This window comes from Mastigoproctus giganteus, chromosome 5, assembly GCF_048544385.1.
Source record: "Mastigoproctus giganteus isolate SK-2022 chromosome 5, ASM4854438v1, whole genome shotgun sequence".
NCBI lineage: Eukaryota > Metazoa > Arthropoda > Arachnida > Uropygi > Thelyphonidae > Mastigoproctus > Mastigoproctus giganteus.
In genome coordinates, this window is record NC_143579.1 from 200,778,388 (window position 1) to 200,801,036 (window position 22,649).

The 22,649-nt window shown below is 37.6% G+C and overlaps 1 protein-coding gene across 7 annotated transcripts in view; it reads left to right on the forward strand.

Annotated features, from left to right (window-relative positions):
• Positions 1-19,442, forward strand: part of LOC150086003 (vacuolar protein sorting-associated protein 37B-like) — a 198,650-nt gene extending 179,208 nt beyond the window's left edge. For all 7 annotated transcript variants that reach the window (XM_090374320.1, XM_090374322.1, XM_090374321.1 and 4 more), the window contains one exon: positions 18,322-19,442. In XM_090374320.1, coding sequence (XP_090230446.1) covers positions 18,322-18,615 — 294 coding nt within the window. In that variant the 3' untranslated portion in view covers positions 18,616-19,442. The remainder of the gene's footprint in view (positions 1-18,321) is intronic.
• The last annotated feature ends 3,207 nt before the right edge of the window (positions 19,443-22,649 follow it).

Here is a 22,649-nt window from a genome sequence, read left to right on the forward strand (position 1 = left end):
GTGACTACCATACATATTGATACAAGGTGGTAGTGCGACTGTAGCCGCTGTAGTGTGGAAATGACAAGCGCGACTTCTCAGTATGATATGTGGGAGAGGCAGTGTATAGGTTTTACGGAAACCACTGAATTGTAGAATGTTAATCCCTTTAGCTCGTAACTTGTGTTAATTGGACCACCCATGAATTAAGAATTAAAGGGATTAACATTCCCCAATTCATTGGAATGTTAATCCTTTCATTCATTCCACAATTCACACTAAAGCTTTATCTTTATGATTGTGAAGCTATCACTATTTATTTATGTTAAGTTTGTTGAATAAATGAAAAAATGTTTTTTTTTTATATAAAATAATTAATTGTGATTTATATTTAAAATTGATTAAAAAAAGTAATGATCAATAATTACTCTAGTTATTTGTATCCCCCCCCCACACACACACATACACACTTCCTCACAATATGTCCATAAACACTAGTATGAGGCAGCGCCACCTTGATAATAGATGTTGTTAAGGTGGCACTGTATGAGGCCACTACAAGTTTTCCCCGGTAAGAATTTTTGACCCAGTTCGCCTCTGATTACAGCTAACAGAAATTTGTTTATGAGTGCTTAAAACAACTTATATTTAATGACTGTTTTCCCTTAAGGCTAATGCTGTTTTTTTCATATGGAATTTTAGAAGACTTCGTCAATGGGTGTTTTTAAATTAGACTGGGCGTGAAATTTTGCCCGCAGGTGAGAGATTCCCCACCCCTGTTTTATAGAAACAAACCACAGGCAACTCAACCTGCTGGTATTAGTTTAAAGGAACTAACAGAAAATTTAAATATACACTTCAGGGAAGTCCTCCAAGATCCTTTAGATCTTGACCTTCCATGGTCACCATCAATACCGTCCTGCCACAATTATTTCCACAAATGGGGAAAACACTGTCTAACAGATTTTTATTGCTTTATTCCCTTACTTCCAGAGAAGGTTTATCCGTTACATAGGTGCCTTTCAACCTACCAACATGAGAGGTCATCGACGGCGGACCGTGGTCACCTGCTGATGAGCTCCCCAGCAGCTCAACGTCCCCTGAAGTGCCCTGACTGCAATTATCTTTAAGTCAGCAGTGGTAATACCCATTGATTGAAGTACTGATGCCAAAGTCTTTCACCAGACATCCTTATACGATAAGGTTATTGTAGAGACAATAGGCCACCTACCAAATTCCTGGTCTATTGCTTCTTTGAGACTTGTTATTGTTATATTTATTTTTCTTCATACAATGATAAATCTCAAGACCTTGCCCCCATGCCTACTATTTGGGCATTGAGAAGGAACAGCGAACCATCTCTTGCACACAAAAGGTCAGGTTTCCGCAACCCTTCCGTAGTTTGATGTTGGGGCTCCTTTCGGACCACCCAACCCTTCTGGCAAAGTCTATTTTCAACTATGCTTATGATTGCATCATGGTGCTTGACATGTAAACCATGTATACGAAAGCACCTATGGGAGATATGGACGAGCAACTCGGCCGCATTGCATCCAACCCTGCATATCCTCTCCGTTCTCTTGATGTTCTAGAGAGGGTAGGAAGAGCGTTAATCCTTGTTCTTATAAGGTCTACATATGCATGGCTGGACAACAACTTGGTTCTGTTGTCCACCCATCGATGCTGAGATCAAACTTTTCCCAACTTGTGTAAGCAAGCGCCATCAAAGGATGCACGCATGCATGCAAGAGACGGACCCACTGCCCCTTCACCGACGCCTTGCTTTCAAATAAGACGTTATCATCACATTGCAGCCTCTTGATGTTATTTAACTCATTTTGTATATAAACAGAGTTAGCTAGCTCTCTATTCAAAGCCGAAGTCTGACAAAAACCCCCATCGCCCACCGTGAAAGCTTGAATCGCCCACTAGTGGGTGGTAGGACCAGGTTGATGACCACTGCTCTAGATTAACATCCAGCAGCTACACATTGCTCATACATAGTGTTATCCCAACTTCATTAAAATATATACTGATGGCATTGAAGTCTGAAAGTAGAATGGGTACTCAGAAATGGTAGTGTCAGTAGTACTCCCTGACACTACCATTTCTGTATCATGTTCCCACATAATGTGGTAGTTACACCACTGAATTACATGCTGTAAAGCTTGCTCTTTGGATTGAGAGATGGAAAACACTACCCATCTACTCATCTATTCCTAAAGCTCATCAGCACAGAGTTGATTCGTCTTGGAGAACATCAGCAAAAGGTTATCTTCTGCTGGATTTCAGGCAAAATAACTTGAGAGTGTGCGATTTCATTCCATACTAGAATATCAGGAAATGAAATCGTGGTTAATGCTGCCAAACATCCATCCAGCACAGCCTTGTTGAATTTTCTTGCACCCTTCATTGATTAAAAAATACATATATAAAATATATGTAAAGGACAATGGACACTTCAGTGGCAAATACATAATAAATTCCTTCAAATTAAACCTCAGGAATATGGTCTAAGTAGCCATTGCACTAGAAAATCCAACAACCACCATCACCACCATGATCAAATGGAAGGTTTCTAGATAGTTTAGGAGTTGGTGGTTAGTCGATTTCTCCATTACATTAGAAAAATTAGAAGTGCAGTGGGACAATAATTGGAATGGACAGATTTGTCACGTAAAAAGTAAAATGTGACACAGAATAGGAGAATATAAGTTGTTCTCAAAATTTCTACTCAGGAGCACAGGTTTTGAGAACAAGTGGAGAAATACCATTGGGACCTGGTGCTTTCTTGGTACCATGACTTCAAAATTCTTCTGACATCCTTTCGAGAAGACCACAGGAGACATTGGATGATAGGAGATAGTTTAACAAGATCATTGATACAAGAGTTAGAAGAAAAGTAGGATGCTAGCAGATTGGCTTTATCTTTAGTTGAGGTGGCAGTAGAACCATTGGGTTTTAGCAGATGTGGGAATAGAGATGGGCAGAAGTTGTGGCCAATAGCTTTGGCTAGAGACCAGAATGCTCAGCTACCATTTGGACAACAAGCAAGTTTTCTATTCTTGCCTGTTAAAAATATAGTTTGGACTGATTAATACTGGTTTACAATTCTTGTGAGTTTTGTAGGCAGAGAACCTGGAGATTTGGACACAAGCTAATTGTGATATGCAACATTCTTAACTTGAACTGTCTTAGTGCATTTATTGGAAAACCAAGGTTTAGATAAAGGACAAGGTTTTAAGGTAGAGTGTGGAATAAAGGATTTCATCCCCACAGAATAATTTCACTGACATGATCTGAGCAAACATTGATATCAGGAGATTTAAAACAGTAATCCAGCCAAGGAAATGAATAATAGAAGTCTTGCAGATCATCTCATTTTGCATTTTTGTAAAGCCAAACAACACGTTGAGAAGGGATGCTCATAAGAAAAAGATCAAGAGGTTGTGTGGTATGATTGTAGGTAAGTCATTAGTAATTGCAAAAGCCTAGCATTTTGTGGCCACGCAAGGCCAGCTGGCTTCGTGTGACCAGAAAAACAGAAGCCAGCTGGAGTTGGGAACATTAAAATCACCAAGGAAAATTACCTCACTGATAAAGTTATATGTAATACAGTAGTGTAGTTATATGTAAGTTATATATTGACATCTACTGATGTTAAAATTGTTTTCCATGTGTTTTATAAACTAATATTAATGTTTGTAAACGTTATCACAACAATATTAACTGAGTACTTTAGGGTTATCATGCACATCCAGAGATGATTTTAAAATGTCAGGAAAAGTTGCTTCAAACACAAATGAAATGGCAGCTGTATTTTCTGGTCATTGCTAAAGCTATTTGCTGCAGTGTCTGTCTATCCTTTTTACTGACATTCTACTTTGGTTCTGATTTTTGTATTGACATTATCAGCAAATAGTCAACTGCTATACCAGAGACATCCTACTTTATGTTGTCTGATTCTTCTACCATAAAATTATTTAATCTTGAAACAGTCTTGATACTAAGAAATCTCTTGTCAATAGCATTTTTCAAGGTGTATTTCAGAACGCTGCTTCTCTTCTGTGCAACTTTTTTAACATTTTTTTTTCTGTAGACGAAAAAAAAATATCTGAAATATTATCAAAACCTAAAATGTTCTTCCGTCAATGAAGGACCTATCTCAGTCCTTTGTGCCGCTGCTACATATGCCTTGACAGTCATGAACTTCACATCAGCAGTTTGTAAAACATTTCTTCAAGAGGAGTAATCTCTGAATGAATCCTGTTTCTTGCCTTAATTCTGCATTTCATTTCAATCCCAAAGATGTTCAATAAGATCAATTTGAGGCTTTTTTTCTGGCCATAGCAATATACCATGTTATTCTGTTCAAACAATGCATTCACAATCATTGCTTTGAGACATTGCATCGGAAAGTGTAAGGGCTGCTTCCACATAATTGCCACTGTGTAGAACACAGAGAATTCAACAAAACAGCAATGTAGAATGTAGCATTGATGGTTCTGTGCACTTTAAACAGTGTTAGCTAATCAATAATTAAGAAGCAGTCCGAGACACAAGACCTCCTCCCAACTTCATAGTTAGAATAACACACTCGGGTAGTAAGCATTCTCCAGGCATACTACATACCCAAATGTGTGCATCATAAAAGCGGAAGAATATGCCATATGACTAAACGTTCCACATTCAAGGTTTAGTGGTGTGGCTTTCACTATGCCAGTCAATAGTGTGCATTTGTTTCTATTATGACGAGCTTGTTGGCTGCAGGTCTTCCATGAAAATTCATGTTGCAACTATCTGCATGTTATGGAAGCACTTATAGGTTTTCTTGTGGCTGCTTACCATTCCAAACTCAAATTCTCTAGGATCTGATGGTAGGATGAGGTAATCAGCTGTCTCAAGATATGTCACATCACTTTCCATCTATATTTCATGCCTACCTGGCATCTCAGTATCCTCTCTGGACTTCCATTTCTTCAGCTGGGAATATTTAATTCCTGACACTGGCACATAAAGAATTTCCCCACCTCGTCCAACTTAAATTCCCCCACCCCTCTGAACTCTGTTATCTCTCTCTCTCTGTGTGCTCATTGTTTGGCATTCATGTTTGAAATGAATTCTGATCAAACATTGATCACTTTTATAGACCAAAATATATCTATTAAAGCATATTGCATAGCTCCCCCCCCACACAGTCAGAGAGGTGCCCCATGACATTAGTGGGATTGTATGCCCAAATTCATTTCATGCATATTCACACATACATGAATGAATTTGGGCAGTAGCCTCAGTTTTATATGTAGATATATGCAAATAAAGTTTTCTATGAAATACATTCATTGTGGAGGATATTTTCTTTTCTTTTAGCTAAGATATTTTACTTTTTCATAAATGATATATTATTTTATATTATATAATTTATTTTACATATACAGTCAGTCCTCATATAACACATGTTTACACTACATGAATTCGATCATACACGATTTATAAATAGGGAAACATCATATATAACACGAACTGAATTCGCTTATGCACGATTTGCCTTTGTGTTTACAAGAAATGGCAGTCGAACACGGAATCACCCCAACTGAACGCAACATAGGAATGAAGAGAAGATTCTGAAAATGTATTTGTTTTTTATATCAGTGAAGGGGAAACACATTTCACCATAATAACATAAAAACCCACACAATTCCAGCCATCGGTGTTATCGCAAATGCAATTAGATTGAGTTTACTACCAGTTTATGGCACCTCCGTAGCCAGGTGGGCAGGAGCAGCAGTGCTGAGCACATGCTTCTTGATTAGACCGGGGCTCGAGCCCGTGACCACCAAATACGGAGGATGTGGAAAGGTCAGGGAATGACCACCGCATATCCCGGAGCAATATGGCCTTAGTTGCTAATGTTCCTAAAAAAAAAAACCAAATAACCAAAAATAACTACCAGTTTATAACAGATTCCACTAGCAGAAACGCAACTGGAAATTGTTTTTATTGTTTTATGGTACTAACCCCAGAAATGTGCTTTAGTAAAATGTGAGCTAGTGAGGTGTTAATAGTGTGTCTCTGCCTTTACATTGTTGTCTTTTCAGTTGCTACACGCACGCAGCTTTGTTTATGTGTATCAAGCTTGCCTCCTCATTTTGTAATTGTTCTTTATTCCTTAAAAATGAGTAATATACTTAAAAAAAAAAAAAAGGTGTGAAAAGGAAGCATCCTGGTGAAGACACTACAGATTCAGAGAGAAAAAGAAAAGCAATATCGATAAACAGAGGTGGACTGAGTCAAAAATTCTTACCCAGGAAAATTTGTAGTGGCCTCATACTAGTGTTTATGGCCAAAATCACACTGGCCTCTAGCCTACCGGGGTTTCCCCGGTAAGGCTTATGGCCAGGCCGCCTCTGTTGATGGAGAAAAAATATAAAATTGTGAAATGCTTTGAGCGAAGTGAAAGACCATGTGATATTGCACGTGCTACAGGCCTAAATGAGGCATAGCTGAGAATTAGAAAGAATGCAAAGAAAATAAAAACAACTTGCATAGCAGGAACAACTCAAAGTGTAATTAAAATCTATTAGATCAAGACATAAAGAATTGGAAGAGATGGAACAACTGTCATCTGTTTGTATAGAAAATCAAACAAAGAACAAATTTGCTTACAATAGAAGCAAAAGCATTAGCAATATTTTATTACAATTATTTATTGTGTTTGGTAATGTTTTGGTTACAAATGTATGTTCAATCTTGGGTGGTCGGCACCTAACCCTATTTTCCCCATAGGGCTTGTTGTTTATATTGCATGATTTCGCATTGCACCAGGGTTTCTAGGAATACAACTATCGTGCTTATACGAGGACTGACATATAATAATATTTTATTTTTTCAATGAATGTATTTCATAGAAAACAGTTTTCTATGAAATACATTCATTGTGTAGGATATTTTCTTTTAGCTAAGATATTTTACTTTTAGTAAGGGTATAATTAATTTAAAACTGCGAACATAATAGTATAGCATAACTTAATTTGAACTTGATAGTGTAATACATATCATTGCATTTTGGGATCTATTAGCTTAGTGTAATATTGTTGATTAATCAATTAAATTGATTAATTTAATTAATTTTCATTGTTAATCAATTAAATTGTATTTAGATGGAAATCATGCCCCACGCTAGAGTAGCAAAGCAATGGGAATGCAGTAGCAGGAGTGCAGTGGCTCAAGGGGGAAATTCTCCTACCAATCATGGCCTATTGTACATTTCATTAGGCCTACGAATCATGGCCTAATGAAATGTACAATTTGTGCAATATTTGAACATTAGTTTCTTCAAGATTGCAATATGCATTAACCTGTTTTTTAATGGCCTGTAATTCTTGTGGCATGAGGCTTTTGCCTGAAATTTACATTAGTTTTCAAAGCTTGTGTCCTTTCCAGTATATATTATGGATATTTCTCTTCACTGGGTCACCAGTTTGTTCACTCATTGTGCTTACTTAGCAAACAATGAGGTAACAATTAATGCATAACTGTGGTATGGATAATGTCATGCATTTTAAATAAATAGCAATATACTTCTTACTTTGTGGAACCCCTTGATGTGGGCACCCGTATGTGGTGAGGGGACCTCCCAGTGATTTTGCTGGGCTTCCAGATTAGCATCACTGGGATCCAACGCCCACAGCCTAGGTTCCAGGCTAACATCAGTGGAATCCGGCGTGTTTGCTGTGCGCTGCAACCCGTAGAAATTCGGAAAGGGGGATCCTGGTGGTTGAGGGGCCCAGCTTCAATACACCACTTTGGCCCCTGCTTCGACAAGATGGGTGGTCCTGGATGGCTCAGCCACGATCAATCGGCTAGTAGGTTTGCCTGCAAGGGTCAACTGTGTCGATGCCATATGCCCCTTCTCTCAAGTTTCGAGAGACAGGACTCCAGCTAGCAGAGATGCGGGTATAGTGTCTGGGTAGCCCTGGCGTTCCACTCCTGAGCGCATTTTTTGCATGCCGGGTAGTGGACTTCCCATTTGGACTCCGTGGTGGGTGGGTGGGGAGCCGGGCACTGAACCATTCCAAAACACTTATGAACCCTGAAACTCCAAACTTTTCTCCTGGAACCTCAACATGGTCCCTACCAGATCAAAATACAGATGAAGAGAATACAACAAATGCAGCCGAACGGCCAAGAAAGGAAGAAAAATCAGGACCAATCCCACGCTTTTTGGTTATCCATTCAACATCTGAAAGATCCATTGGAAAGATGTTGCCTTTCTTTATTCAGAAGGGGCTGGAAGGGATGGCAGGTTCGCTAAAATCAGTCAAACGGCTACGCTCCGGCGATATCTTAATAGAAACAAAAAACGAAAAGCACTCAGAACAGCTTCTTCGAGCCACCTTAATCAGGGGAATTCCGATTATAGTCACCCCTCATAAGACATTAAATTCTTCTCGTGGCGTGATCTCGGAGTGGGATCTTATGGAAGTGTCAGAGGAAGAAATCTATTCTGAACTTAAGACATGAGGAGTGACAGCTGCCACGAGAATATTCATACGTAGGGATGGGAATTTAGTACCTACTAGAAACCTGATCCTTACATTTAATATACCAATATTACCTAATGAGATTAAAGCTGGGTACCTGAATTGTTAAAGTAAGGCCATACGCACCAAACCCTTTAAGATGCTTCAAGTGTCAAAAATATGGACACTCGCAAATGGCCTGCCGTGGTTCTCTTGCATGCACTCAATATGGTGCAAAGGACCACGAAATAACTGATGTTCAGCCACGAAAGCTGCATGTATTAACTGCAACGGAGAACACCCTGCATATTCAAGAGCTTGCCAGCGGTGGAAGGAAGAAAAGGAAATACAACTGAAGGTAGAACTTAACATCTCATACCAAGAGGCCAGGAAAGCAGTTAAACCAGTAAGATAACCACCCTAACTAGCGGTAAAGCAACATATGCCGAAAAGGTATCCAATAAATGCTCGATTGGCACCCAAATGGATATGACTGTACCACCGAAAGAGTCATTCACACCCATCACCCACTATCTATTAAGTTCAGAAAAACCAGCAGAGAAATCTCAGTCAGCTGCCACTCCAATATCGGTACCTCCCAGTACTCCAGCACTATCAAAAGCGAGCACTAAAGTAACATTACAAAAAAATCAACAGCCCGTGTCAGGACAAGAAAAAATGGATGTCGAAACCAAGGTGGTACATGACAATTCAGTCTTGGAACTCTTTACGGAGGAAGAAATGGATACAGGACAGCGCCCATTCTTCCCCAAAAAAGAAAAATTCAAGACTGATAAAAGTAAGCCCTCAGCACCTTGGAAGCCACCTGATAGACCCACCAAGCCAAAATAATGGCTAAAATCCTACAGTGGAACTGTCGTGGATTCTGGTGAAATATTAATGACATCAAGGCACTTCTGCAAAAGTACAAGCCAGCATGCTTTTGTGTACAGGAAACCTATTTAAAGGCAAATGATGACCCCACCATGTGTAACATTACGATCATTCATAAGGACAGACCTGCTCATGGAGGAGTTGCAATCCTCATGAGCAACCAGATTCCCTTTCAGCCTTTGCAACTTACAACCAACGTAGAGGCTGTAGCAATTTGCCTTAAAGTGGGGTTTTTATTAACCCTTTGCTCTCTTTATTTACTGCCTGGTATTGACATCCTCCAGGAAGACCTTGATGATCTTGTCATGCAATTGCCTCCCCCTTTATTACTTCTTGGGGATTTTAATGGACATAACACTCTCTGGGGTAGTGCTAACATCAATGGAAGGGGATGAGTCATAGAGCATATGCTCACTGACAATGACCTCTCCCTCCTAAATGTGGGAACAAACACCTTCTTCCACATGCCTACCCGTACATTCTCTGCCATTGATCTTTCTATCTGCTCCCCTTCTCTCCTTCCTTCACTTATTTGGGAGGTGGAAGAAAACCCATATGGAAGTGATCACTTCCCCATGATAACCACCCTAACTGGTGGTAGATCGTGTCAGCCATTTAGTGTACCACGGTGGAAGACTGATCAGGCTGACTGGAATGCCTTTCAACATCTGGCAAATCTTGACATCGCTACAGTCAGTCGGGAACATATCAATGATGCAGTCGCATACGTCACAGAAAGTATTGCCCAAGCAGCTGCAACTGCAATCCCAAAAACATCCAGCCAATTTCCACTATTTCCTAAACCTTGGTGGAATTCAGCGTGCACAACAGCAAAAAAGGCACAAAACAAAGCCTGGGAGATATTCCGCCAATATCCCACGACTGATAATCTCTAATATCATTTAAACGTGCATGTGCAAAAGCACGTTATATCCAACGTCAGAGCCAAAGGAAATCTTGGTTCCGTTTTACATCATCCATAACCCAGACTGCCAGCTCAAAAGTAGTCTGGGACAACATCCGGAAAAATAAAGGGAAATTACCCACCATGTCCTTCGGTGATCCTTGAGCACAGTGGATGTCCAATTGCAGACCGAACTGCAGTTGTAAATACTTTAGGGGAAACATTTGCCAAAATATCTGCAGTAACGTCATTCCCCCCAAATTTTTTTGGCCCTCAAAGAAAAACATCCATTAAACTTCTCTTCAAAAGGGCTTGAACCATATAACAGGCCCTTTACACAGGAAGAGTTAAATGCAGCACTCTTTCTTACTCCTGTAAGTATTGTGGGGCCTGATGACATCCACTACGAAATGATAAAACATCTGTCACCACATTCTAAAAATCACCTATTAATTTTATTTAATAGAATTTTCCTTAATAAACAATTTCCAGATTGCTGGCGGAAAGCAATCATTTTGCCTTCCCAAAACCAGGAAAGGATCCTAGAAATCCAAGTAACTATCATCCTATTGCTCTGACAAGCTGTTTGTGCAGGGTCCTGGAAAGAATGGTTAATGCCCATCTTGTGTGATATTTGGAAACAAATCTGCTTTCCAGGACACAGTGCGGCTTCTGAAGAGACAGAACCACTTTGGATCATTTAATCCGACTTGAAACATACATTCGTGACACTTTTATTAAATCCGAGCATCTGGTAGCAGTTTTCTTTGATATTGAAAAAGCGTACAACACAGCCTGACCATTTGGAATATTACAAGACCTCTACAACTTTGGTCTTAGGGATAACCTCCCTCTCTTTATTAAAAACTTCCTTTCGAATCGCCATTTTCAAGTTCATTTAGGATCCATTCTCTCGAGAGAGTTTTGTCAGGAGGAGAGTCCTACAAGAGTCCGTTCTAAGTGTCACACTTTTTGCAATCAAAATAAACTCTATTACAGAACAACTTCTGCCCACGGTAAACAATGCCCTCTGTGTAGACAATTTTACTATATTTTGTCATTCATGCAATATGAGAGTCATTGAAAGGCAACTGCAGAAAACCATTGATCACCTTACATCTTAGTCATCGGCTAATGGGTTCAGATTTTCATCACAGAAGACCGTTTGTGTACACTTCTGTCGCAAACGTAATCTTCATCCTGAACCAGATTTAAGGCTTGGACAAAACAACATCCCAGTTGTAGCAGAAGTCAAATTCCTTGGACTTATTTTCGACAAAAAGCTGACTTTTCTTCAACATATTCGTCAGCTTAGGACAAGGTGTGTTGAAGGGCTTAACGTCCTTCGTGCCCTTTCGTCAACTTCATGGGGCACAGATCAGTCTACCCTTCTTCGTCTCTATCGAGCCCTTGTCCGTTCTAAACTCGATATGGGTCCCAGGTATATGGATCTGCTAGAGATAGCGTACTTCGGTGGTTAGAACCAGTCCACCATCAGGCCATTCGGACAGCCACAGGAGTATTTCGCACATCTCCAGTCCAAAGCTTTTACATTGAAGCAAATGAACCATCCCTATCTCTTCAATGAAAGCAGTTGTCTTTACATTACACCTTTAAATTGAAAACCCTGCCTGATCATCCCACGTGGGCATCGTTTTTGAGCCACGTTGGGAAAATCTCTATAACGCCCGTCGGACTGCCAACAGACCTTTTGATCATCATCAGCCATTTTCAATCCACTGCAGGATGAAGGCCTCTCCAGCAACTTTCCAGTTCCTTCTGTTTTGAGCACTGGCCATCCATTTACTACCCAAAAACTCATGAATTTCATCTATCCATCTCCGCCTTTGTCTTCCAGGTTTTCTTCTAGCTCCTCTTGGGTACCATTCTGTTATTTTCTTAGTCCATCCTGCCCAAGACCATTTTAGTTCTTTAGTTTTGATAAGAATGTCCTTTACTTGAGTTTGCTGCCTAATCCATGTGTTTCTCTTCTTATCTAACAGTCTGATTCCCAGTATAATTCGTTCCATTCTTCGCTGTGTAGTTCTCAGCTTCTCTTCCATTCTTTTAGTGAGTGCCCAAGTTTCACTTCCATAAGTCATGGTGGGGAGTATACATTGATTCATTATTTTACATTTCAGACAAACTGGGATATTGCTCTTCAGTATGTGACTATATTTCCTGAATGCTATCCATCCAAAATTTATTCTCTTGACTTGCAGCCATTTATCATTATTACAGCTAATAACTTGTCTCAGATAAGTATATGACTCCACCTTTTCAATTACTGCTCCTTCAATCATTATTTCCCTTTCTGTGGCATACTTGTTCATCGTTACCTTTGTTTTAGCCATATTCATCTTTAATCCAAAATCCTTACTAACTGTGCATAACTGATTAAGATTTTCCTATAATTCTTTGGGATCGTCAGCGCTTCCGTAGCCAGGTGGGAAGGAGCAGCAGTGCGTAGCACACGCTTCTTGATTAGACCGGGGTTCGAGCCTGTCACCACCAAATACGGAGGATGCGGAAAGGTCAAGGAATGACCACCGCATTTCCCGGAGCAATATGGCCTTAGTTGCTAATGCTCCTAAAAACCAAATAACAAACAAACTTTGGGATCGTGGCTTATGACCACAATGTCATCTGCAAATCGTAGATGGTTTAGGTACTCTCCGTTCACATTGACTCCTTTCTGCGACCAGTCTAATCTTCTGAAAGCTTCCTCAAGGGCAGCAGTAAACAGCTTCGGAGATATTGTGTCTCCTTGTCGAACTCCTTTCTCGATTTTAAATTTCCTACTGTCTTTGTCTAGTCTAATAAAGGAGGTAGCATTCTCATATTTTCTTCAAAATCATAATATATGGGGTATGTATGCCTTGTCTTTCCAGTGCCCGAAACATTGCCCTATGCTGTATAGAGTCAAATGCCTTTTCATAATCCACAAATGCCAGGCATAATGGTGTTTTATATTCATTTGCTTTCTCCATTAGCTGTGATATTACATGAAAGTGATCCATAGTTGAGAATCCTGTCCTAAAGCCAACTTGTAGATGTGGGATGACAAGCTAATTGGTCCAATTTCTGATTTATCTCCTTTCTTATACAGCAAAACTATGATTGCATTATTCCACTGCTTAGGCGTCACACCTTTTCTAATGCACTTTGCGAAGAGCCTTGCCAGTTTTTGTGTTATGTCTCTTCCTCCCAATTTTAACAACTCTACAGTAACTTCATCTTCCCCCGGGGCTTTCCGATTCTTCATTTTCTTCTATGCATGTTCTACGTCATCAGGAAGAATATCGGGTATGTCGTATGTGTTGCTACTTTGCAATCCATCTTCCCCACTGCTGGTATCATTCCCTCGCTCCTTGTATAATTCTCTATAGTAGTCTTCTGCTATTTGAATTATGCCTTCTCTGCTGTTTATAAGTACACCATCACTATTCTTCAGTTTCAGTATCATTTGTCTTTCTGTATTACTGCTGATTTAAATCCTTTGTTTTCCCTTAATGCTTGTTCTACTTTTCTTGTGTTAAATCTTCTTATGTCCTCTTTGAGTCTCTTTCTAATGGTTTTGCATAACTCAGTATATTCAATTTTCTCCCTGTCAGTGTTTTTCTTGCCCTTCATTTGTCGTCTTCAGTTCATCATGGCAAGTGTTTCTTGACTAATTGTTTCTTCTTTGGATTTCTTTTTCCCTATAGGTTTCTTGGGCTTTATCACTTTCAGAAAGTTGTAATATTCCTCGTCGATATCTTGGTCCTGAGCAGTTCGCAGACGCTCAAACTTGTTCTTAAGTTCCAGTACATACTGCTTTTTCTCCTCTGTTATCTCAAACACCTTTGTATTATTTACTCAAGTCAGTTTTTTCCTTTTCTTTCCTACATCTATATCAAGTGTACATCTTACCATTCTGTGATCACTTCCAACATTTACCTTATTCAGGACGGTAACATCATTTACAATATATCTTCTGTTAGTGAGGATGAAATCGATTTCATTAGGTGTTAATCCATTTGGACTCTTCCGTGTCCACTTTCTGTTCACCCTTTTCTTGAAAAAAGTGTTCATTACTGACAGTCCTTGAGATTCTGCAAATTCCACAAGTCTTGCACCTCTTTTATTTCTTTCACCAATTCCAGACCCTTTGGTATTCGGATCCAAGGGCTGTTAAGTGAACTAAACATGACGGTAGACAACATTGCCCAGTCACCAAGGCAGCGCCTTCCACCTTGGTAGGGCGCCTCCATAGCCAGGTGGGAAGGAGCACCAGTGTGCAGCACACGCTTCTTGATTAGACTGGGGTTCGAGCCCGTCACCACCAAATACGGAGGATGCAGAAAGGTCAGGGAATGACCACCGCATATCCCGGAGCAATATGGCCGTAGTTGCTAATGCTCCTAAAAACCAAATAACAACAACAACCACCCTGGTATGCACATCTGCCAACTTGTGACTTCTCCCTTAAGATCATGGAGAAGGCTAGTACGCCACCGTCCGTCTACCAACAACTCTTCACATCACATAGGGAGCAATACTCTGACTTTCTGCCAGTCTATACAGATGGCTCAAAGTCGGAATCTTATGTGGGATCTGCTGTCGTATTTCCTCACGAGACATTATCATTTAAGATCCCACAAGAAACTAGCATTTATACTGCAGAGTTGCATGCAATTGAAATAGCCCTTGAGTTCATTATAAATAGTGATTACCAAAGGTACATGATTTACTGTGATTCATTGAGTGTGTTACAGGCTCTAGTATCAATGAGGTACAACTTTCATCCAGTCCTGTCCTGGATCCGGCAGATGCTTTGTTCTGTCGTTGAATCAGAATTTGACATTCACTTCTGGTGGATCCCAAGCCATACTGGGATCCGGAGAAATGAATTAGCTGATGCTGCTGCTAAATCAGCCATTTCCCTGGATAATCATTGCCTGTCAGTCCCCTTTACAGACTACAGGCAAATAATATGCTCTAAACTATATTCCCAAAGGCAAGACTCTTGGCATGGACAGGCTGCAAATAAATTACATCATATTAAGCCTGTAATCATGCAATGGCAGTCTGGTCTATGCAGGGTCCGAAAAGAGGAAGTTGTTCTTGCTCGGCTCCACATAGGTCATAGCCATCTAACACACTCCTTTTTGCTGAGGGCAGATGGCCCACCTATGTGTGAGACGTAACATTATTTTAACTGTTTCTCACATTTTTATCGAATGCCCTGTCTTTAGACAATCATTTTTTAGAACTTTTAATAATCTGGCTGAACCATTTACACTCAGTCAGATTTTAGGTGACAGAGACAACGTCTGACGTTTTTAACTTTTTACACTCGATCAATTTATACACAAAGATTTGTTTATATTTTATACCTTTTATATAACCTTTAACCATAGTATCATATTTACCTTTTTGACATAGTAGTCTGTTTTTAGGCTGACCAATATTTTTGTAATAGTTTTATTTTTGATTTGGCACATTATGGCTACAGCTGCCAATGTGCCATTAAAAACCAAATCAACCAACTTTGAGTGTTTTTTTTTTTTTTTTTTTTTGTTTAAAGTGTGTGGTGCAAAACAGAAGCAACTCATGGTGTGGTGCCGACCGGGCTACCCTGGTGGGTAAAGTGCCTTCCTGGCAACCCAAAGGTCGTGGGTGCGAATCCCACCTCAGGCTTGGATCACAGTACTGCAAAAACCTTGGGAGGTGCATTATGGCCACAGAAGCCGATGCGCCAACAACTAACTAAAACAAAATAAACATGGTGTGGTGCTTCCTTAATATGAGATTGATGTATTTCGTAGCAAACTTATTTTGTGAACAATAAATTTGTTTTGAAACCACAAAATAAGTTAATGCTACAATTAGGGTTATTCTTGAAAAGTTGTGAATACCACATACCAAGATGCTGGTATTTGGTATCACACATTGGTATTTGGGTAACTGAATACTAAGACACCTCATATACTTGCAACTGTTAGCAGTGAAAGTGCACAGTCCCCCATTGAAGGAAATACACCCCAACAATCACTATAAGGTATGAGTGCCACTTCCAGATAAATAAAATTAACTTAAGACGGAACTCACAAGTGCCACCTCTTCAGAACTAGTGAACTAAAAAAAATCACATTTCTGTTGTTGGCTTCTATCTAGCCAAATGTCAGTGAATGTCCCTATGCGACCCAAACACAAAATATGTTTAAATCATAATGTATTCCATGGCTAGTGCTCTCTATAAATAAAGTAAGCAAATGTAACAAGAAAAATTGTAAATTTCAATGTCACCCAGCCATTTGACAGATCTAAACCAAACACAAACATGCAAATAAAATTGAACCAAATCATAATAAACAGATTTAACATAAATAAATAAATTTGAATCAAATATTAATGTTAACCAAATGACAGAATAAATTAAAACATAATGGAGAAAGTGAGAGGTGGTCATGAGCATTTGAACTAAAAAGAATGGAACAGAAGAACATAAAATTTTTAAAAAAAGAGTAAGAAGAAACAGAAGTAAATGTAATAGACTGTGTTACATTGATATCAAAAGTAATTTTTTTATTATAATTAGACAGAAGTGGTTGTGTCTTTGAAACTATTATGAATAAGAAACACCAATTACCACAAAACAAGTTAATGTTAAAATAACCATTGTTGTAATATTAACTTATTTTGTGGTAATTAGTATTACTTTTCCATAATAGTCTTGAAGATAATCTTGTAACAAATTTATTTTGTTCATAGCTATGTATGTACAAAACTGGAGCTGTTCTTACATGTGCAATAATTTTATTAAAACCATAAATTTCATAAGTTATGCATAAAAAGGAAAAAGGTATATAAAACTAAACTTTATTCCTGTTTTGGAATCATATGATGATACATTTTTATATCATCAATATGTAGTGGCTACATAATTCTCTCTTTCTCTCTCTCTCTCTGTGTGTGTGTGGGACATTCGAACTGCTGATTACTTTTTAGGTGCATTCTCAATTGCATAAAAGTACTTAATAGCTTGGTCATGTCAGTCTGACCATCTGTTCACCAGTAACAACTGGTCATATTTTGTTCTTTTAAAAAGTTTTGTCAAGCCATTCGAATAAAAGTATGTTAGGGATGACTTGAAATGTAAAAGTTGAATTGCCGCCAAATTTTTAATGTCATTTTTGTGGTCAGTGGGAAGGTTTTAGGCCCATTTCCAGATTCTGTATCCCAATTCTTGTAGAAATCTGTATAAAAAATGAAAATATATTTTAGATGTTTTGTTGTTACTCAAGAAGGAAAAGTTAGTTTGAGTATAACAACTTTTCTGTCACTGGAAAGGTTTTAGGCCTGGTTACAATTCTAGCACTCCAACAGAAATCTGTATGTAAAATATGTTTTGGATGTTCATCATTTGAAAAGATCTAAACCTCCCAAACACTTCCTCGTTGATTTGTGGTCTCAGTTCTGATCTCAATGATTAGAACCTGGGCACTACCCAGAGTGAAAGGTTGAATTTATAAGAAATTTTCAGTGTGTTTCTGTTTGGCTTAAGGGAAAGTTTTCAGCCCAATTCCAATTAGCCCATATCCCCCCCCCCCACACATCTATATATAAAAATGAAAGTGTTCTAAGTACTCAAAAGGAAAAGTCGGTTCAAACCACATTTTTAGCTTGTTCCTTAGGTTTGATTATCAAATAAAATATTACTGAGGTGTATTATTTGATAATAACATGCCTGAAATATGCAATGCTACAAACTTTTGATTTTATTTCTTGGAGTAGAAAAAAAAAAAAATTCTAATATGTTCATGATACACCAGCCAAAAAAATTGATTGATCAAACTGTATCAAATTTATTTGTTACAGTAACCCCCACAAATGCAACTCCTTTTGTGTCCCATTTTATTTTACTTCCAGTACTGTTAAATTGTGTACTTTGCACTGCTTATAATAATAAAATTTCAAATTTTTGTTTTGGCAAGCTAATAATATTCAAAAGCACTATTTTCTTTTTATTTTCAACAGACCATTGCTGAGAAGTTCCTTGCTGGAGAAACTACAGTTGAAACCTTTTTGGATCATTTTCTTGAAAAAAGGAAATTAGCTCATTTGAGGCGTGTAAAATCAGAAAAGATGGCAGAGATATTAAGTCGTTCGTCAACTCACAATCATTTTAGTGCATCTGCAAACAGAATACCTCTGCACCTGCCCACAAGGCCTCCACCTCAACCTGCACAACCAAGTTTTGGCTATCAAGGCTCCTTTCCTCCATATCCACTTCCATCACAGATGGGAATGCCTATGCCACAGTTTAGATAGTGTGGTTGAAAAACAGCCAAGTTGCTGAATATAACTCATAAGAGATAATTGCAATCCAGTTTACTGATATATGTACACTAATTAAATATATATTAACTTTGATCACCCTTCATGCCCTTATATGCCACTAGAGGCATGTCCATTTAGTACAAACAAGAGTGATCTTATTCCGGTTGTACTGTAACTGCAGTATTTGCCAAGCCATTTACTATTTATGTCACTGTTAAATTAAAAAAAAGAAAAGAAAAAGAAAGTCTGTTATGTAATAAGTTCAGTTGTCTTTAATTATAAAGATATGGTAGTATGAACAGTTTTCATGACACTTACTAGTTTACATTTATGTACACATGTACATGGATGGAGTTTAAAAGTGTAGTCATTACAAAAAAAAAGTGTTTTGCAAGAGTTTGTTTTGAAAACAGATAAAACTAAATACTCCTAAGGAATTTTTTATACCCATAAATGTATATCAGTTGAGTAGAATAGGCTTCCATTTAATATTATATTTGTGATATAAAGGATATACTTGAAAAAGTGTTGTCACTTTTTCAAGCATGAAAAGTATAGAATAATGATATAGCTCACTGAACTTTTTGGTTATCTGATATGTACTTCTTATTATGTATATGTAACCTTGTTCCTTGGTGAAGAACACCATGAGCATTTAATATGGATTAGTTTTTGCGTGCGCACACACACACAGAGTTGATGTTCTTTAATCAAATGCATTAAGTAATTATAAGTTAGGTGACTACTAAGAAAATCAACATAGCATTCATTTTAGTACTACACTGAGATGACTTGGAAGGGAACTTGTCTTAGTTGATATTGAAACATAAAAGTTTTAAATATTAAAAAATAAATACTTAAGTTTTAAATATCTCATATGAAAGTGAATTGTCAGTGTCTGTTCTTATCATGCATTACAGTGGGATTTGTTTCCTATTCATTTTTACCCAGCAATTCATTTTTCACAGCTACCCAAGTGAAAGGTTACATTATCATAAACAGTGGATTAGTGGGCATACAATAGTTATAGATATATAAATAATATAATGAATATATAAACAGTAATATATAAATAACAATTTTCTATAAATTGTTAATGAAATATAGGAACTGTTGATTTTAAAAAATTGATTCCTGAGTCTGTCAAAGCATTAAAATTAAAGGTGCCAATGGCAGTCATTATTAGATGTGTTTAGCACAGAAGAAAGTCTTATTCTGAAATCTGATTATACTCATCCCTCACTATACAAGCTCAGTTCTTTCTAAAATATAAGCTTGTAAATGAAATCTTGTATAGTGAAATTAAATTGACATTATTTTATATGTAAAAGCTATTTGCATGTAAAATAATAATGTACAAGGTATAGATATTTCCAAGGTATAGAAAATCTGATGTTGTCAGTTTAATAGTCATCAGTTTAATAAAACTGATGTTGTCCTATTATTGTACTTAATTATCAAAATAATAACACTTAACACCCCTGATTATTTATGGCAGTTATATTAAAATTATCTATTTTACCTGTTACTTTACCCTTTTGCTCCTTAATTACTGTTTTTTAATTATATAGTAATTAAAAACAGAATATGTAAACATTATAAAATTTGTATGACATTGATGCAGTATTAATGAAAAATACAGAGAATCCTAAGAAAATGAAAACATTTTTTATATTTAATCTGTTTAATCTCTTATTCGAATTAATTTTTAATATTATTAAAACCTTAATTTTAAATTCTTAAATTAAACTTTATTTAAAGGCAAACAGATTCCCATTTCTAAAGTAGAGAATTGTGGCTTAATTAAAGTGAAAGTTGAATTTATCTTGCTTGGGATGGAACATTTCCTGTTTGTATAACAGCTTTCTTTTTCATCTTGCTATTGACTAAAGGACTCTGTGTAAGCTCCAGTGTACCTTGAATCTGAGTATACTTTAAATTGATTTGAAAGCTTATCCTATTTATTTTGAGGTGCTGCACTTATTTAAAACTGAGAATTTACTTAAAATCATTTACAATTTCATGAATTTTGGAGATCTTTCAACAATCCAACGCTCTAAAATATGCTATCCTTTTTTTTAATAACATGACAGAGTATTTGGGAACCCATTCATTCTGAATAGTAAAGGTACAAAGCACGAGATGAATTTTTTGTATTTTAGATTTTATTTTATTAAACTTGTATTAGAAGTGTGTGTTTTATTAGACAGGTAGCAGTAATCCCAGAATAACATACCGACTGTGTAGTACCACACCCAAAGTAGTAGGGAATGAAAAGGACCTGGGGGTAATTGTACACTGAGACAAAGTTCTCTGAACAATATAGATGGGGTGCTAGAACAGCTCATGGGATTTTATCAATGATATACAGGAATTTTTCCAGCATGGATAAGGAGGTAATTATTCTGCTGTATAAGGCGCTATCATGAGTACTATATACAGATCTGGAAGCCTCGTTTTAGGAAGGACGGAGAGCTGTTGGAACAGGTGCATAGAAGAGCAATGAGATTAGTAAGGGAGGAACAAAAGGGTACTTTTACCAAGCAAGACTTTAGGTCTCAAATTGTAGCGTCTGGAATATAGGCACCTATAAGGAGATCTGATTATTTAGGTATTTAAGGTCTTGAATGGATTAATAAGCTAAATGTTGATGACATTCTTACTCTTTCTCAGACAATGCACATAAAGGGGCATAAATTTAAATTGAGGAAGGATGGTTGCAGGATAGATGTGGAAATTTTCTTTTTGTGAGAGTGTAGTTGATTGTTGGAACAAACTTCCATCTAGTGCTGTGAAAGTGAGTACTTTGAATAAATTTAAGAAGGCATTAGACAGATTATTAGAGGGGATGGACAGGTGATGTTGGAAGATTTTTTTTATTTGTATTATTATTACTTTTTTAGCTGATGCTGTATAATCTTTCTTCCTTGCATCATTTGCCACTACTAATACTTTAGCAGGAGTTTCTCATGCTTTGTACTGTTGATGTTCAGAGTAAATGAATTCCTGATCATTTTGTCACATTATTTAAAAAAAAAAAAGAGGATATGTTTTAGAGCATTCAACTTTGTCAAAAGAGCTTTAAAATTCATGATTGTGAGTGATTGGTTATATGGTTTTTCATCTTGTAACTCCTGATAATGCAATAGTATCAAGGCGCCTCCGTAGCCAGGTGGGAAGGAGCAGCAGTGCGTAGCACACGCTTCTTGATTAGACCGGGGTTCGAGCCCGTCACCACCAAATACGGAGGATGCGGAAAGGTTAAGGAATGACCGCCGCATATCCTGGAGCAATATGGCCTTAGTTGCTAATGCTCCTAAAAACCAAACAACAACAGCAATAGTATCATTCACTTTACACTTAAAATCAGAACCTCTTTCCATTTGTGGGTAATTTTCTTCTACAGTTTGGCTGGCTTTTTCACAAATTGTTTCATATGTAAATATGAAACAACTGGATACCAGTTCATGCTTTTTGACATTGATCCCATATGCTGCTACAAAAAGTGCATACACTATTGTTAGCTCTATTGCACTGGTATATCTTTTTCAGTAAAACAGTTATAGTATAGTTTTAGAACCTGTACAGAGTTGAAAACTATACAACAATGGAAATTTAAAATAGTGTTCAGATCCCGGGGGTATGCAGATACAAATACCTCAGATTACTGTTTTAATAGACCTCAGTTTAACAGACTTTAGAAATGATAATGTCCACTGAACCAGGCCTGTTCACCAGTATGTTAAGTGACTGCCTTAGTCTGGTGGCATTTACCATCAGTTATTTTAAATAAAGTTAAATTAACCCATAGTTAATGCAAGTGCTAGCCTTGCTTTCATTTATCAATAAAGTATCAGGGCAAAACACTTAGAGCTGTCTTTATGGCTACAGGTGCATTGACCTGTGGATTGGACACACCTGGTATAATGGTTTTGCTGTTTTTCACTTGTTTGGAGAGGTCTGGGTTTGAGTTCTACAGAAATTAACTTCTTGAGGAATTTCTAAAGGCCTCTGCAATCAGCAAT